This window comes from Crocodylus porosus, unplaced genomic scaffold (genome assembly GCF_001723895.1).
Source record: "Crocodylus porosus isolate Cpor-Errol unplaced genomic scaffold, CroPor_comp1, whole genome shotgun sequence".
Lineage (NCBI taxonomy): Eukaryota > Metazoa > Chordata > Crocodylia > Crocodylidae > Crocodylus > Crocodylus porosus.
This window is the reverse complement of record NW_017728921.1, coordinates 9078238-9094788: the sequence shown is the minus strand read 5'-3', so window position 1 is coordinate 9094788 and position 16551 is coordinate 9078238. Positions and strand designations below refer to the sequence as shown.

The following is a 16551-nucleotide window of genomic DNA, read 5'->3' as shown; positions in this document are numbered from 1 at the left end:
AAATATCCATGAATCTTGGATGCAAGTAACTGAGGCAGGCCCCTTATGGGAAAGGACCCATCAGCAATCCCGTTCTGTGCATACTAGGGGGGCTGCAATGACAGTGCTTCTGCTGATGGGATTCGATATCACAGAGAGAGAAGTAGCACCAGTTAACCCAAGTCTTTTGGGACTTTGTACACATTAAACCCATTGCTGAAGTTGTTATTTATTGTTAATAAGAATGATATGTATTGCAATGAAGTCTGGAAGTCCCAGTCATGGACCAGGACCCCATTGTGCTAGGTGCTGTACACATGCAGAAGAGAGCGAGATGCTCCAGACCCCATGCAGCATACAGTCTGAATTCCACCCTTTTAAATACATGAAAAGTAAAAGATCATCTCCTGAGACCTTTTTTTTAGCAAATAAAACCAATTGTGTGGGAAGAGGGCGTCTGAGGAAAAGCAGAAATGCGACAGAAGGAAAAGATAATAATGGGGAGATAGAGCAGTTAAACTAAAATAAAACAAGGGCCTCAAAATAAACCAGTTCCAAGCTGTTTGTACAGTGGGTAGCGGTGGTTCGATGCTTCCGGCCATATGCACCAAAGACACAATTGCCCACAAGCTAAAGAATAAGTGATGACACACTTGGACTCACAGGTGTCATCCAGGCACAAATGGCCATCTGCACAGGACTAAAGGAGTAAGTCTCACATTACAATTGGGACTTCTAAAGTCTAAGGGGTCAGTCCTGCTCAAACTCCCATAGATTTCAATCAGAGCAAGAGCAAGCCCTCAAAATACTTCATTGAATGCCAGGTTGAAAGGTCTAGTATCACAAGCAAAGACTGTAATGTCTCTCTTTCCCTCACTTATTGTTGTGGCACCAAAATAAAAGATGATGCTCAACCTAATTGAATGAATAGCTTCACAGACTTAAGTAGGTATGATAAGTTATCGCACACCTCAGCTCTGCCCCAAATCTACATAAAGCCATCCCCAATGACACTTTGGAATAAACAGAGAGCTTTCTATATGTATGGAGCCATTTTCTTACTACACGATCATCCTTTGGTTTCTGAGCTAGACCAAGCAATACACTCACTGATAGCAGTGATTAACAGCCCTGTTCATTATCAGGACTCTTAATTGCAAATCCAGAGGTGTTTTTGCTGTGATCCCTCTCCAGTTTGCAACTCCCCATGAGTGTATGCAGCCTTTTCAAACAAATAATTAATTGGAGGGCACAGTGTAGGGAAGCATAGTTAAGGTAAAAAAAAAAAAAAAAAAGGAGATGGAAAAATAAACTAATGTCGGATGTTGAAGCTGGGAAGATTTGGCAAGGCTTAATGGACTTAGCACTGGGCTGAGAACTATATACTCAGATTTCTATTCCTAGATTTGCCTTTAGCCTGCTGTGTGCAATTAGGTAATTTAAGTAACCCTGTGTGCATCTACATGTACAATTAATGCGATGCAATAAACTCTAAGGCTGTTTAAGCCACAGTACACTGCTCCCGGGTGCAGCATCTACATGTGAGCGCAAACTGCTGCAGGACACAGGTGTCCTGGCTCCGGGTGAGGGCAGAGGGGCTGGCTGGGACAAGAGAGAGCCCAAAGCGTGGAGCTGTGTGGCTAGGTGGAAGGCGGGAGTCTGGCTCCCCTGTTGCCTGGGCTGACTGGGCACAATTTGTGCCCAGCTGTCAGTCTTCATGTGCATTTCAGTGTAAAAAATGACTCCACCATTTGATAATCCTATCCCTGATGGTATCTTACGGCAGAGTTAGTTAATGCCCTAATACCGTGCATGTAGATGATGAAACTTTTGTGCATGTAGATGGTGACACTATATGGCAGAGCTAATTCATCTACTCCACAGTAAAGTGCACATGTAGATGCTTCCCCTGCGTGCCTCAGCTTTGCCAAGCATGAAATAGGGGCTGATGATTGTTTTATGAGCAAGGAGGGCTTTTGTCTAGAACTTTTGCACGTGTAAAATTCTACGTACCCGCTATATATTGGAGTCAAAGAAGAGTGCCAGTCAGTTGTGTGTCAGCATTCAAAGGGAAAAGTACAACTATAGCATACTTGTCACACCAGTCATGCACACATCACAATGAGGCCACTTTTTATTTGTGTTTTTGTGTATTATTTTCACTCCATCAACACTTGGTTGGAAAAACAGGCTCCTAAAAATGTGTGCATGTTTACAGAGATCTATGAATGCAGCAGGGCACTGTATGTGCAAACAGACCCAATTTACAGACTTTTTATGCATAGTGCAAAGGGAACCGAGGTGGTTATCTGAGGTAGTCTGAAGTCAGGCAGAACATAGGGCAAGGTACCACCTTCAAGAGAAGAAGTTAGTCTCTAAGCCCCCCCCCCCCATCTTCAGCAAAGAGGCTGAAATTAGCTTTGCTCAAAGTGCGGCTCAGTGCTCATCCAGCATTTAAGCCTAGCAAATAAGGCTCCTGGGGTACTTACATTGTGCTTGATTTCGGTGCTCACTTCTGCATGAGAGAGAAGTTCACCCTTGGTGCTGTGCAGGGTTTCACACTTACAACTGTTGCATCCAGTTTAAGCAATGGTGTTTGAATTGTAGGCTCTGGTTTAGTTACCGATTTGTCTGTATACAGGTAGATAGATTGTGTGTGTACTGTATCCTCAAAATATATATCTAAAATATATTGTGCAAACAGTAATGAACTGTGCAGCATCTTCTGGGTGGTTTTACGGCAAGCTCTTTTCTCAGACATACCAATGTTATGAAAAGTTAGCTGGTCCGCAGGAGTAAAGGATTAAAGCTTGAGAGTTTTAGTTTCCTTATTGCTATAACAAGTACAGTCATCCAGTTTCAGCATTTCCTGTGTGCCAATGACAGAATAAAATATAGATCTGCAGAAAGTGTTTACTGATCTAAGCATAACATTGCAAGAAAACTGTATTTGGTGCCAGGGGAAATGTTCTTTCACTAGTTACCTAAATAAGCTGCTTCATTTTTCTATTAACTCCATAGTTTCTTTAATTAAGTATTAAGCTTTTCTCAACGTGCTGCTCAGAAACAAGGAAGAATTGGTTGAGAATGTGAAGATGGAAGGTAATTTGGATGATTAATGTGCTTTTGCCACTGTGCATTAAATGTAGTACCTCTATTGTGAGGTATTAACTAAATGTGCATTAGGCTGCCCTAATGCACAGTAGTGAAAGTGCACACTTTTTTAGTGACACTTAATGCTCAGTAGCCTAATTTTACTGAGCATTAGTGTACTAGCGCAGTTTTTGGTGTGATGCTCTAATGCGCAGGAAAAATAGGCTAGTGCACATTAAAGCACACATGTAGACACATCCAGTGACTTTGAAATGATAGGGTCTAAGGAGAGGAAGGAAGCAGAAAAAAGATACTAGACTGCAGAAAAGGGACTAACAAACTCCAGGAACTGGTTGGCAGGATTCCCTGGGAGGCAAGCCTGAAGGGAAAAGGAGTCCAGGAGAGCTGGCTATACTTTAAGGAGGCTGTATTAAGGGTGCAAGAAGGAGCTATCCCTATGTGACCGAAGAATGGGAAGTACAATAGGAGACCAAAGAGGGTCAGCTACCAGATGATGAGTGCAGTTAGAAGCAAAGAGAGAGAAAGAGACAAATAGCCTAGAGTGGTGGATGGGCGGGTTAGGGATTACTTGGGGGAAGCTAGATGCTTTCAAGTTAGCAGGGCTGGATGGGATGTACCCTGGGGTACTGAAGGAATTTCACAGATTTCATAGACTCTAGGGCTGAAAGGGACCTCAGAAGATTGAGTCCAGCCTCTTGCCCCAGGGGAAGGAGGTCAGCTGGGGTCACAGGATCCCAGCAAGATAAATGTCCAATTGACTCTTGAAGGAGTCCCAGAGTAGGTGCTTGCACCACGTCTGGCGGCAATGTGTTCCAGGCCTTGGGGGTGCAGACAGTAAAGCAGTTTTTCCTTATGTCTAGCCTGAAACAGTCTTGGACTTGCCTACAGTACTGTGTACAATCTTGGTCCAGACCTGACACTTCAAAAAGGATGCGGATGACTTGGAACGAGTCCAGCAGAGAGCAACAAAAATAGTTAGAGACTTGAGAAGTATGACTTATGAGGAAAGGTTGAAAGGACGAGGGGTATTTCATTTGGAGAAGGGAAGACTGGGGTGGGGAGGGAGGGTAGAGGTTGATAACAGTCTTCAAATACCTGAAGGGTGATTATAGAAAGGATGGAGATGGACATTTTTCTATGACTGTAGAGTACAGAACTGGGAGCAATGGCCTCAAACTGCAGCAAGGCAAATTTAGGCTGGAGATTAGGAGCAACTTTATGGTTAGTATGGTCAAGCATCAGAACAGGTTATCCAGAGAAATGATAGAAACTTCATCTTTGGAAATTTTCAAGAACGGGTTAGACAGACATGGCTGGGGTGGTTTAGCTGGGGATGATCCTGCCTTAACCAACTAGATGACCTCATGAGGTCCCTTCCAACCCTACTTTCCTGTGACCCTAAGAAAAACGTAAGGCTTTAGCAATATTCTGGCATCTCTAGCTGGCAAAATGGAAGCATTTAGTAGGCAGTAAGTAAAGTGTGGAAGCAGAGATGTGGCTGATGTTCTTATTGAGTGATCATGACAGAGCAAAATGTTCCCCATGTTTTTGCATGAAATTACAACTGTTTACTCTTGATCTATATCTAGGTCAAGTCTCTTTGCCACTGGGAACACAGTCGGGCTGTGATGTGTTCTGTCTGTAATTTAATTCCATGTATATCCCATATGTTCTTAAGCAGCTTGTTAGAAGATCATTAAATTCACGTTTAGTGACTAGTTTGTATAAAGCATTGCAAGTGAGCAGTAGACTCCTTGAGTGCTACTCCCCTGTATATAAGGACAGTTATAACAGTAGTCTGTGTGATGCTGTATTCTCAGAGGACAGTGCTATAGAAATAAGAGTAATTATTATTGTTGTTCAAGTGCCTAAAGGCAATAGGGAGACTTGCTTCCCAAGCTGCAGAGCAAAAATATACTGACAACTTCTTTAAGATTTAATATGCTAAAAGGGCATGTCTACATGTGTGCATTTACTGCTCAGTAACCAAAATTTCTGTGCAGTACAGGCGCACGTCTTCATGTGCATGCCCATACTGCACAGTAATTATGGTGACTTACACCAACTTGAGCTTAAATTTGAAGGTATTAAATTCACGCCCAATTAGTTCCTGCACAGTAACATATGTGTAGACACCTTACTGCACAGTAACACTGTGTGTGTGGACTCACTTGGGACTCACTTTAGTGAGTCCACAAACAGTGTTAGTGCGCTTTAACGCCTGCACATGTAGATGCTGGCCTATTCCTGCTTACTGTGCAGCAAATTTAAGCCAGCATAAAGGCATGTATGGACATGCCAGAAGAATATTGTAGATTCAGATTATAAGGTCTATTGGCATAATCATAAGGTTAATTTGTTTTGAGACCTAGAATGAAAGATTCATTCTTTTGAGGACAGCAAAACCTCTGTATGTGCCACACCTCCAAGTCATATCCCCAAATTATATTTGGAGTTTAAAATGCACTGGCTGCTTCCCTGGCCCCTTGGAAAAAAAAGTCTTCAGCAGAAATGCAGAGTGCTGCTCTGCTTACCACCCTGTACAATGTAATCAGATTGTTTTGCTACTAGACTTTAGCAAATGCTTTGCTAATTGGACATTTCCACATTAAAAGCCCATCCTAAAACCTAATGTTGAGTAAATAAGGGAATAAGATTTATCATTAAATACGGTCAGTTAATGAATATGCTAGCAAGCTTGTGCTTCAGTGGACAGAACTTTAAGTGTCTCTGATAAGTATTTTAGGTGTGAAGCTTTTCCTGTTTCTGCTGGTAAAAACCAGAAATTGAGATGCACAGATCCAAGGGGAAAGAGAATTAGACTGTTTGTATTTTCCAGAACAATTATTGTAAATTAGATATCTGTATAATTGACTGTGACTGAACTTGAGAAGACTGAGTAAAGTATTCCTGCACATCATATCATTCTGTTCTGCTGGAGATTTAAATGACAATAACAATAGCTAGCTTGCATAGCACTTTGTATCCATAGATCAAAGCACTTTGCAGAGGAAGCGCTCCCATGTTAGAGGCAAGTAAAACTGAGGCACAGGAAAGTGAAGTTAATTGCCCAGACTTGTCAAGTGTGCCAGTGGTGGAGCTGGGAATAGAGACCATCTTGCTACAGTGCTGGAACCACTGGTCCACATTAACACGAGTTTAAGTATATTCGTGGTGTTCACGTATATTCTTCCGCTAAATACACTCTTACACTGAATATGTCAGTTTGCCATCCACCCTTACTCAGGTGAGAAGTTGTATTGACTCAAACGGGGCTACTCAGATGAGAGAGGAGTACAGCATGCTGAATGATAGCATTCACCATATCGTGATTTCTCTTCCTCACAGCTCACACTCCTGATGGTTTCCCTACCCCCCTTGCTCTCCAAGACGTCCCCCGCTTAGTCTGTCTTCCAAGATTCCCCATCCTAATATTTTTTCACCTCATTTCCCAACTTTTTAGCAATCAACCTATCTATTAATCAAGCAGTATCATCCTCATCATGTCCAGCAGTATATTCCTCCTTTACTCATTCACTCAATAATTCTTTCTGGCATGTGTTTTCAAAAGGCAGACCTGGATGCCCCAGGTAATGACCCTTGTATGGCTTTGGTTCCAGGCCAGTGCATTCAGTTTTCACAATTAAAAGATGACTTTAGTTCCTGCTTTTATTTGTTCTTGGAGCTAGCTCAAAACCTTTATGATTCATTCATCCTTAGTAAATTAACTGAGAATCATAGACAATAACAGACTTCCATTGTTGATGGCAATGTCTCATCACCTCCATTTTCCACCCCATTATTCTTTAACAACGTACATGAAGTGATGTGAGTAGTGAAATGCAATACCAAGTCTTCCAGAAATGAATAGATTCTAAAAAATCCATTACTTAAATGACTCTGTAAATAGTTGTATAGGGAAAATCTCTGCGGAGGAGAAAAGGTATTCCTGAGGTTGAAAATAACCGCAATAGTTCTTGTGGAAAACTAGATTTGTTTGGTTTATTTTTCCTGTCCTCTTTTCCTTTTCATAGCACCCTGAAAAGTCTCCTATGAAGACAAGTAGCAGGGCTACATGGAAGAGTTTAGATTCAGTTGGAGCCATAGTGAATTTGACAAGTTAACAAGGGCCAATGTGAATGACTGCATCCAAAACGCTCTCTAAAGGGACATGTGTGTAGGACATGGTTTACTGCCTTTGCATTTTTGGTTTACTGCCTTTGCATATTAATGAAACAGAAAAAGAACGTGTGTGGAGGAGAAACGGACTGACCCACAGTCATAGTTTACACATTATGTCCTTTTGGTTCATGCCGCCTATCCTTCAATCATCCAAACCCTGCCTCCACTAATCCCACTTTCATTATTATGCTTCTGATTGGCACTTGGCAAAGGAAAAAAGATGCCCAGAATGTTGTTATGCTAAGACTGGCACGGCCCTCTGCTCTGCTGACTTATTGCCTCGGAGGATGGTTTGTAAAGTACTATGTCAACGCTATGTATTATTTATCTGGCTTTTTGTTATTACTGGGTTTTCATTTTTAATGTTCTTCATGATGTTTTATTCTGAAGATTGCAATTCTTGGTGTGATGTATGCTGTAATTATTGTGTTGCTGGACGCATGCTTTATATTTCAAGCCATAAAATATTTAAAGATAAAGAATTCTCTGCTGATACAAAAATCTCCATGGGATGTAAGAAGGCCTATGTAATCCTTTACTTTTTTCCAAGTTAGTTGTACTGAAATTGTTAACCTCATGCAGGATGAAGTGAACAAGAAATTTAGACTGGATAACTTGACCTCCTGATAGTATTATTTGAAAGGAAAGGATGTACAAAAATTATAAGGGAAACTGAAATTTTGCTGCATGGGACTATGTCCTTTTCTTTCAGAACAGAAAATCATTTTTATTGTAAACGTTAACTCTTCTCCCTGGGTGCTCATGCCTGTTGACATTAGTTTAAATCAAAATGGCTTTAGAGTAAAGTCTGAAAGATTAAATCAGCAGCGGTGCCCACTGTGTGGTCTGTTATACTTGTATCTCTGCAACTTTAGATGAGGGGCAGAGTTCAGTAAGTATCATATGACACCTATATACAAACTACCCAGTGTGCTAAGTGCTTACAAATACAACCTTTGACCCTGCAAACACATGTTTATGTCTTGAATGAGTGGGTTTATTGCAATATATAGACCATGAATAATATTACTGATATGAATCAGTGTGCAGGATCAGGGTCATGCTGCTTATAAACATTGTCCAAATCATTGAAACAAGTGTGTTGCATAAACTGGCCCCTGAATCCACCCTGCTTAGCACTGTAGTAATTTCAGTGGATCTCTTTACAAGGTTACAGCCAAAATTAAGAACACACAAGCAAATAGATGAGGTGCAGCAAAACTACTATGTTTCCTTTACTGCTATATTTGCTTTTTCAAATTTTACCTTTAAGACTCGGCAAATTTTGGCTGTCAGATTATTTGACACTTTTCCCGAACTAGTATATTTATGCATATGTGTTTGTATACATGTGTGTGCCTATATATAATATATATGCATGCCCATAATTTCCTTTTGTTCTATTTTTTTAACTCCTTACCGAGTTTCAATATTTTGTCTCTATATCTTTTTCAGATATTTTTGTTTTATATTTTCTCTGTTTGATGAAGTTTGGCAGAATATTTGTGTCAGAAATGCTTTCCCATCATTTAATTATCTTCCTTGCAGTAATACCTCTCACACCTCGTGTTTTGTCTTTTTTTTTTTTTTTTTTTTTTTTTTTTAGGTAAAATCAGACTATGATCAGCTTAGAGAAACCCTCATCATAGTGACCAAAGAACGAGATTTGGCTGTGAAGGAGAAACACCAGCTCCAAGTCAAGCTGGAGAACTTAGAGCAGGTCCTAAAGGTATGACCCATAGTTCCGTGTCTCAAAACCACTCCTGTGTTCTTAATTCCAAGTGTTAGAGGAGATGCTAGATGGCTAGAAGCAATATATGTGGTGTCTGCAATTTCTAGTGTTTGCATAGTGTCCCAGTTCAGTAAAACACCTAAGCACAACATCCTTAGGAGCATCTACATATGCGCTTTACTGCATAATAAACTAATTTACTGTGTAGTATAAAGCATCACCATCTACACATGCATGGCAATTAGGCTAGTGTAGGCAAATTAACAATGCCTTCAGATAGTCCCATCAGACAGATACTGTCCGATGGTGGAGTAAACTACTGCGCTTAAAAACACATGTAGACAGTGACATTGGAATTAGTTTACTCTGGTTCAGATTGCACCTACCTCAGTTTATTCAGTCACATTAATTGCACGTGTAGACATGCTTCTTGTGTAACAAAAAGCTTAAGGAGGCAGCTGAAGTAACTGGATCTTAAATTCTAAAAATGCTATAATGCTTTTCAGACTAGTGATGGGGGTAACTATTAGATAAAGGAGAGTTTCATTACAGTTTGCCCCTGGTGGTATTGCAACAAAATGCAACATATAATGAAGCAATGCAACATATAATGAAGCTCCAAGGAAGTCATCAGGTAAAAAGGAAGAAATAGAGCGTTGGGGTTTTTTTTAATTTTATTTTATTTAGGCTTTTGTAAGTGGTTGGTTGAAAGATTTAAATATGTAGGAACCATATATATATTATATATGAAAATTCAAAGTGGCTGCATTGGAGAAAGACTAATTGGTTAATATTGAAATACTTCACTTTAGGGGACTGGCAATGAGAGAAGGGTTGTTATAGAGGCAGATTTTGTCTAGGCTGGTAGCAGCTAGAAGCCAGCTGTTTATAACCCTAAGAAATTAGCAAGCTGGCAGGTGTCACTTCAGCTGCTTGTGGATGGGTGGTCGGACTTTCAGCCATTTTGTACCCCCTACTACATTGGTACTTGTGGCAGGACACTGTTGGTGTCTGCCACTTTAAGGACTGGAGCAGGCAGCACCCAGGTGCTTGAGTGCGGCAGCCATTTTGAAACCCTATATATATAGGCAAACTGCTGCTTCACCACAGATATGTGGTGAAGCAGCAGTTTGCCGCTGTCAGCCATGAGAGACACATCAGCCGGCAGAGCTGAGGCTCAGGAACAGCTTGAAAGTTTATGGACTGGGGCTATGGGGATGGAGCAGGCTCTTGGTCCTGGGCATGACCTAAAACTGCACTCTGCCAGGGATGGGTGGCCTGGTGGGGCTCCTGGTGGCATGGGAGCCCCCAGGAAATGCCAGACTAGTTACCACCCCAGGGGAAGGCATGTCAGGGTGCGTTAATAACCCCAGTTCCCACAACCTGGTGGGTAGCCCCATAATAGGGCCCGAGAAGGCAGACGCATGTTAGAGGGTGTGGGCTAGATGCTCAGAAGCCTGACTTGAGGCACTGCCAGCTGGTCAATACTGGGGCCCAGACCAGAAGGGTCAAAAAGCCCACCACAAGGGACGCCCAGAGCTGGGGGTATGAGGTTCCAACTGGCCTTGGAGGTGAGGACAGGGCCTGTGTGGCCAAAGGGTGGAGTAGGCCAACTGATAGGAGGGATCTAGTTTGGGTCCAGATTGGAGGGTTATAGGGCCCAGTGTGGAGCCAGAGTTGTCAAGATCTTAGATGCCATCTGTGGTGTAGGGGATGTTCGGAGATAGCCGCAGATAGCACCCCTAGCATTGAGGTAGGAAATGGGCAGCCTCCTGCCTAATTAACACCATAATTTGGTATCATCAAGGCATGGCAGGTGAGAGAGGTAGGCAGTAAGCACAGAAACTGGTGGGTGGGAGGGCCCCCTGTTACACTGCTAGTTCTGTATCTATTGAAAGTCTTAATACAGAGGTCCAGGACTGAGGAGCTATGGAGACTACATTTTGCTTCAGAGGTGATTCCTCTAGATTGGGGTTGAAATGCTTTGGGTAGAGGCTTACAGTGCTGCCATCCATGCTGCAGTTAGATTGTGGGTGTACAGAACTTGGATATGCAGGGGTTTCACCGTAGGCACTGTTCTCAATGGTGGCAGATGACAGAACGAGAAGCAATGGCCTCAAGGTGCAGCAAGCGAAGTTTAAGTTAGATATTAGGAAAATCTTTCTCACTAGAGGGGTAGCAAAGCACTGGAACAGGTTACCCAGAGAGGTGGTGGAATCTCCATCCTTGGAGGTTTTTAAGAGCAGGCAAGACAAAGCCTTGGCTGGGATGATCTAGTTGGATATGGTCCTGCTTCGAGCAGGGGGTTGGACTACATGACCTCCTGAGGTCCCTTCCAACCCTAATTTTTATGATTCAATGATTCTTTTAAACTTCAGCAACTTCTCCATTTTATTTTAAATCACATATTTAATTCTCTCAGTCTGGGATTTCACTGTGTGTTAAGGACACTATTCTGTCTGCTTGGCAAGTTATTGCATAACGTTATATGACGTGCTCATTTCATTACACTGTTTAAGCAACATATAACTTCATATACCATTACTTCCATTTCAGTGAAGGAAATAGTGCATGTCTTCAGCACTGAGATTTGTCTTCATTTGCATATTACCACACTTTTCATTTTTAAAGCATCTCTGGCCACATCTACATGAGATGCTGACTGCACAGCTGCACAGTAGTGTCACCTGGCAGGAAGCATGAAGCGATACTACTGCACAGTCAGCATCACGTGAAAGCCATGCTACTGTGCAGTAACTCCAGTCTTTTAGTACTTGTTTGGATAGGTATACAGAGACCGTGTCCTCATGAGATGCTTACTGTGCATCTAGCTGTCCGCTTATATAGCTCACATCAAAGGACAAAGTTTAGTATAAACGAGTACTAAATGACTGCACGGTAACGACTGCACAGCCAGCATCTCATGTAGATGCAGCCTCTGTGTGCCTGTCCAAACAAGTGCTACCCAGTAAGTGGAGTTACCGCACAGAAGCACTGCTGGAAGGCTATTGGGTGACTCTGGGGGCCCAATAGCGTCGTATTGTGCTTCCTACAGCATTTTGCATAGGTGCAGCCTCTGCGCGCCTATCTGCAGTATAAAGACAATATTCTATTAAGTATTCTCTATAGCAATTTACTTTGATATGTCCAAATAAGCACAGATTGTGTGATACAAATGTAGGGTCAAACTGTGATTCTCATGCTAATTTTGTATGGAGTTGTTAACCTTTACATGTCCCTAATTCTTATCTTTGTCCTTCACTGCACTGGAATATATAATGTATAACATACTATACCACTGCACTAACAAAAATTTGATTAAATGTCAGAGTCATAATGAGTAGCTCCTAAGTTTTTCTGGAAGATGCCAAGAAATGAAAGATCTTGAAAAAATAAGTTTGGCTTTGTTTGTACTGAGCTTTTTTTAAAGATTTCCAGCAAGTATTGTCACTGTTTTAATAGTGTTTATGAGCATCCATGAAGAACTATGCCCCCTTGTGCTAGGTGCTTGCATAGACATTTAGCAAAGACAGTTACTTCTGTCTCAGAGTGTTTGCAGTGCATGTCACAGATTATAATGTGGATCATGCACAACTAAGGGTAAAATGAAGATAAGGCCCAAGAGAATTTATCTCCTACTAGGTCTGATAGATTGGGCAGAATTAAATAGGGAAAGGGCTAGAAGGGCCCTTAAAGATAAGGAGCTTGTGTCAGATGGGGTAGAGGAGGAGCTAGCGGAGGGAAGCAGAAAAAGGTTGTGATGGGTTGGGAATGTGATCCTCTTCGCAGCAGTGTTTGGATCATGGATGACGGCAGATGTAGGTACTATGTACTGATGTAGAAAACTTGTTGCCATAATACCAACCATGCTGTAAACAGTTGCATGACCCAAGGGTACAGATAATGATAAAAAAATTGGGTGCTCTAGAAGTACCATTGCTGGAGGAGGTGCATGGCTAGTAATCCAGCTGGTGGTCCCATAGCGGTGGATTTGAAATGAGATCTCATTGTCAACACGACTTGTATACCAGGCAGATTTTCAGTCCGGAAGGACTGTGTCCAGCCAGTCAGAGTGGAACAGTGACCTAGTGCTGAACTTGGTTGACAGCTGCTTGTTTGGGGGTGTGAAATCCCAGCCCAGGCTGAAGCAGCGTGCAAAGGAGAGTTGCAATAGAAGAAGGGTGGATGCACTGAGAAAGGGGTGAAGGAGACAAACAAAGCGGTGGGCTGAGGTCTTTTGAGAACAAATAGAGGAGCACACAAGCTTTTCCTATGAAGAATCCTGACTAGCTTGAGCTGATGTCTGTTCTGTCTATCAGAGATACCAATTTAAAATTAGGTTTTGCAGTGCCTTGGTAGCTGATTTTCTTTCTGCTAGACTCAAAGGGCTTTTGACTTTAGAGGAAGATGGTTTGGGCTTTTGGAGATGTTTCTGATGATAGAAATGGGTACCTGTATCTGATCATCGTCCTCACTGCTGCACATTTGCTCTCTGCATTCTGAAGCCCACTCCGGAGCTTTTATTTAATGCCGAGTGCGATATGAAGAGCAGGTCTCAGGTTAGCAGATAGGAATCGGTAAAGGATTCAAAGGATAACTCTCATGTTATCTATTTTGTACACTAGTGTAAATTCCACTGGAATCCAGATTGGACAGACGTAGAGCTATCTTGGGATAGCCAGACACAATATGCTACTATAGCACTCGGTGCCAGAGAACACATAACAACTGGCTTTGCCTTGAACAGCTGGCTACCTCATGATGCATTTTAGGGAGATGGCAGCTCTAATTTTTTCCCAGGGTAATTCGCAACCAAATATGAATAAATTACACCAGCATAGGGATGTGTGCCTTGTGTACGCTCGTTTTTTACACTGGTGTAAATATATCCTGGGCTGTGCCCTTGGTTACCTCCCTTTGACAGAACCGGAGGCCAATGGGAATGTCAGGCAAACTTGCTGTTGCGTAAACTCAATCATCTCGAAGTCCTGAGCTTTGAAGTTACTCACTAGGCGAGGGACAGAGACTTAACGATTATGCATGTTGCTGCGAAGCAGACTGTCAGTGTTTTAGTTGCCAGCGAACAGTCTGCACCAATGGAACAAACCTCAATTAATGGGGCAAAATAAAAAATTCAGGTCATGGAAAAGGAAAATTAAACTGCAGGCCTGCATGGGGGTGAGATGGACGCCCAGCTGCCTTAAACCAGTGTCATGTTTTCTATAAGCATGAAGGGATGTCTTCCCTAGGGCTGGAAGTCAGTTTACTTTCTGTGTTGTTTCCTTCCTGGGCTTCTGGGGGAAAAGAAAACTGAGAACTTTCCCAACATTGCTGAATGATGTGTTATGCCACTGTAAGCCGTATTTCACACCTGCCATGGACTGAGACCCAAAACCAAAACTCATTTCAGCAGGGGCATTCTGCCTGATCTCCTCCTATAATGGATATGAGACTCAGACGTGTGGGATGAACTTCCCTGATTCAAGAGGCAGATAGCACCAAGAGAGAAAAAAAGAGCTGAAAAGGAAATGGAATGGAAATCCATGGCCCATGAAACTGCTGAAAACTAGACTTTCCTCCAAGTGAATTGACAGTAATTTGCTTTTCATCAAGTTAAGTGTCAAAATACAGACTGTTGTTGGCTGGGCCTTTCCACTGTTAGAAAGGCATCGAAAACACGTGTGAAACAAATGAATGTTTATGAAATGTAAAACTTTGATGCGAGTTATAAAACCTACCTTCGTATACAGGATTTGGCTTCTGTTTCACAACTTGCCGCACATTGTAGCACTTAAAACTGCTGAGCGGAAGGCAACCTGGGGGCATTTCCAGCCCCTAACCATCTATGAATCTATACCCCGGTTGTCTTCCTGCCTAGAGCGGAGAGGGCTGGACCCGATGATCTGCAAGGTCCCTTCCAGCCCCTAACATCTATGAATCTATAAATCGATACGTTTTGCAAAGACAGGAAATAACATGGGCAGAATTCATGAAGGACACCTGAGGAATATTTGCCTCTCAGTTGCTTAACTTTGCAACGGAGCACACATTTATCCTACGCTAGAGCTGAATATGGTGCAGCATCTTTGTCTGGAAGTATTCACTTACCACCGAGAGAAAGCTTTCCGTACTGCATCTGTGTTGGACAGAACTCCCCACTTAATTTTCCCACTGTAGGGAGCTGAACGTGTTGTTCATTTTCTTCCCAAATCCACTGGAAACCCACATGAAATAAATTGATCTTCTATGGGATTTGCAACTCTGAGCCTTCAAAGCAACCCATGTTTGGCTGGTTTTTTTCTTAGGATGGGCTAGATTTCCACTAAGCAGCTGTGTCTTGTTTTGTTTTCACCTTTCTTCTATGGAGCAGAGCATAGGGAGAGTGATATCTCCTTTTGCTACGTGGAAGGTTTCGGCATTTTTGTACATGCCTGCCACTGAGATGCTGGGCTTGGAAATTAAGAGAACTTCTGTGCTGACAGCATCCTGTGTAGTTTAATTTAAAAACGCTCCAGCCATAATCTAATAAAGCAGACACTGAACCAGGACCTCGAATCCGAACACGCGTGAATTTTGTTGACATTTCTATCTGAATCTGAATTTCATGGCTGACCAACCCAGATCGCCGTATCTAAGCAGACTTAATCTTCAGGAGTTCAGGCTGACTTCTGAATTTCGCTTCTCACACCTGCCTCTATAATTGATGTGTATACTCCAGTAGTCTCAATAGCACTGTCAAGAGTACACAGCAACTAGGATTTGACTGTCAGAAATAAGGCTTTCACATCTGAACTCCCAGTCATGCATGGCAGACGTAACTGAGGACTTGCTGCCAAGAGGGACAAAAGGTAAGTGGGGGAGACGAGCAAGCAGAGGTGAAATGGTTTGCCTACCATCGGTAAGCAATGGACCAAAGCAGGCACTTCCTTTAGGGATAGAAACACCAAGTCAGAACAGAGTTGAGTTGTCCAGGGCGGTGTGAGAGAGCTTCCCCCTCACCACGCTTAGTCCCGCTCTGACAATAACTACCTTTAGTTTGTTGTCCATCCATCATCTTTTCAGCAATGGCAATCAGCTGTTTTGCTGATTCCTACTCCTATGTTGTCTCCAATAGGTTTGAGAGCCAGCTTTAAAATTATATACCCAGAAGGACTTCCATCGATGGCATTCAGCTGCATTTAGATCTGCAAGGGACTCAGCTATTCCTTGGACTCTCTTATTTGCAGCCAGCTCTAACTCCCAGCAGTGCCCTTAGTGACAGATTGTTATGGCTAAAATTATCTAATTTGGGCTTTGTACAAATATCATTTCAAAACACATGGCATTTACAGTTCTCAGAGGTTGCTCTGGAGGTGAAAAGCTAGGGACTCAATTGAGTAAACCACGCAATTACCCTCCAGCTCATGGCTTCTCCAATCTCAAGTACTCCTCAATGAGTGAAATGCTTTTTTACAGCTGAGTTCCCTGTAGCTTCATATGGAAAAATATGGGGTCCTAGAATACTGCAGGCTGACATTTAAAAAGTAAAATCAATTTGTAACACT

At 42.3% G+C, this 16551-nt stretch overlaps 1 protein-coding gene across 11 annotated transcripts in view; it reads left to right on the top strand.

The window, feature by feature from the left end:
• Positions 1-16551, top strand: part of RIMBP2 (RIMS binding protein 2) — a 212782-nt gene that overhangs the window by 98124 nt on the left and 98107 nt on the right. For all 11 annotated transcript variants that reach the window (XM_019538956.1, XM_019538951.1, XM_019538953.1 and 8 more), the window contains exon 3: positions 8882-9004. Coding sequence is in view for 10 of the 11 variants with exons in the window: in XM_019538951.1 (XP_019394496.1) it covers positions 8882-9004 (123 nt within the window). In the remaining variant the exon portion in view is untranslated. The remainder of the gene's footprint in view (positions 1-8881; positions 9005-16551) is intronic.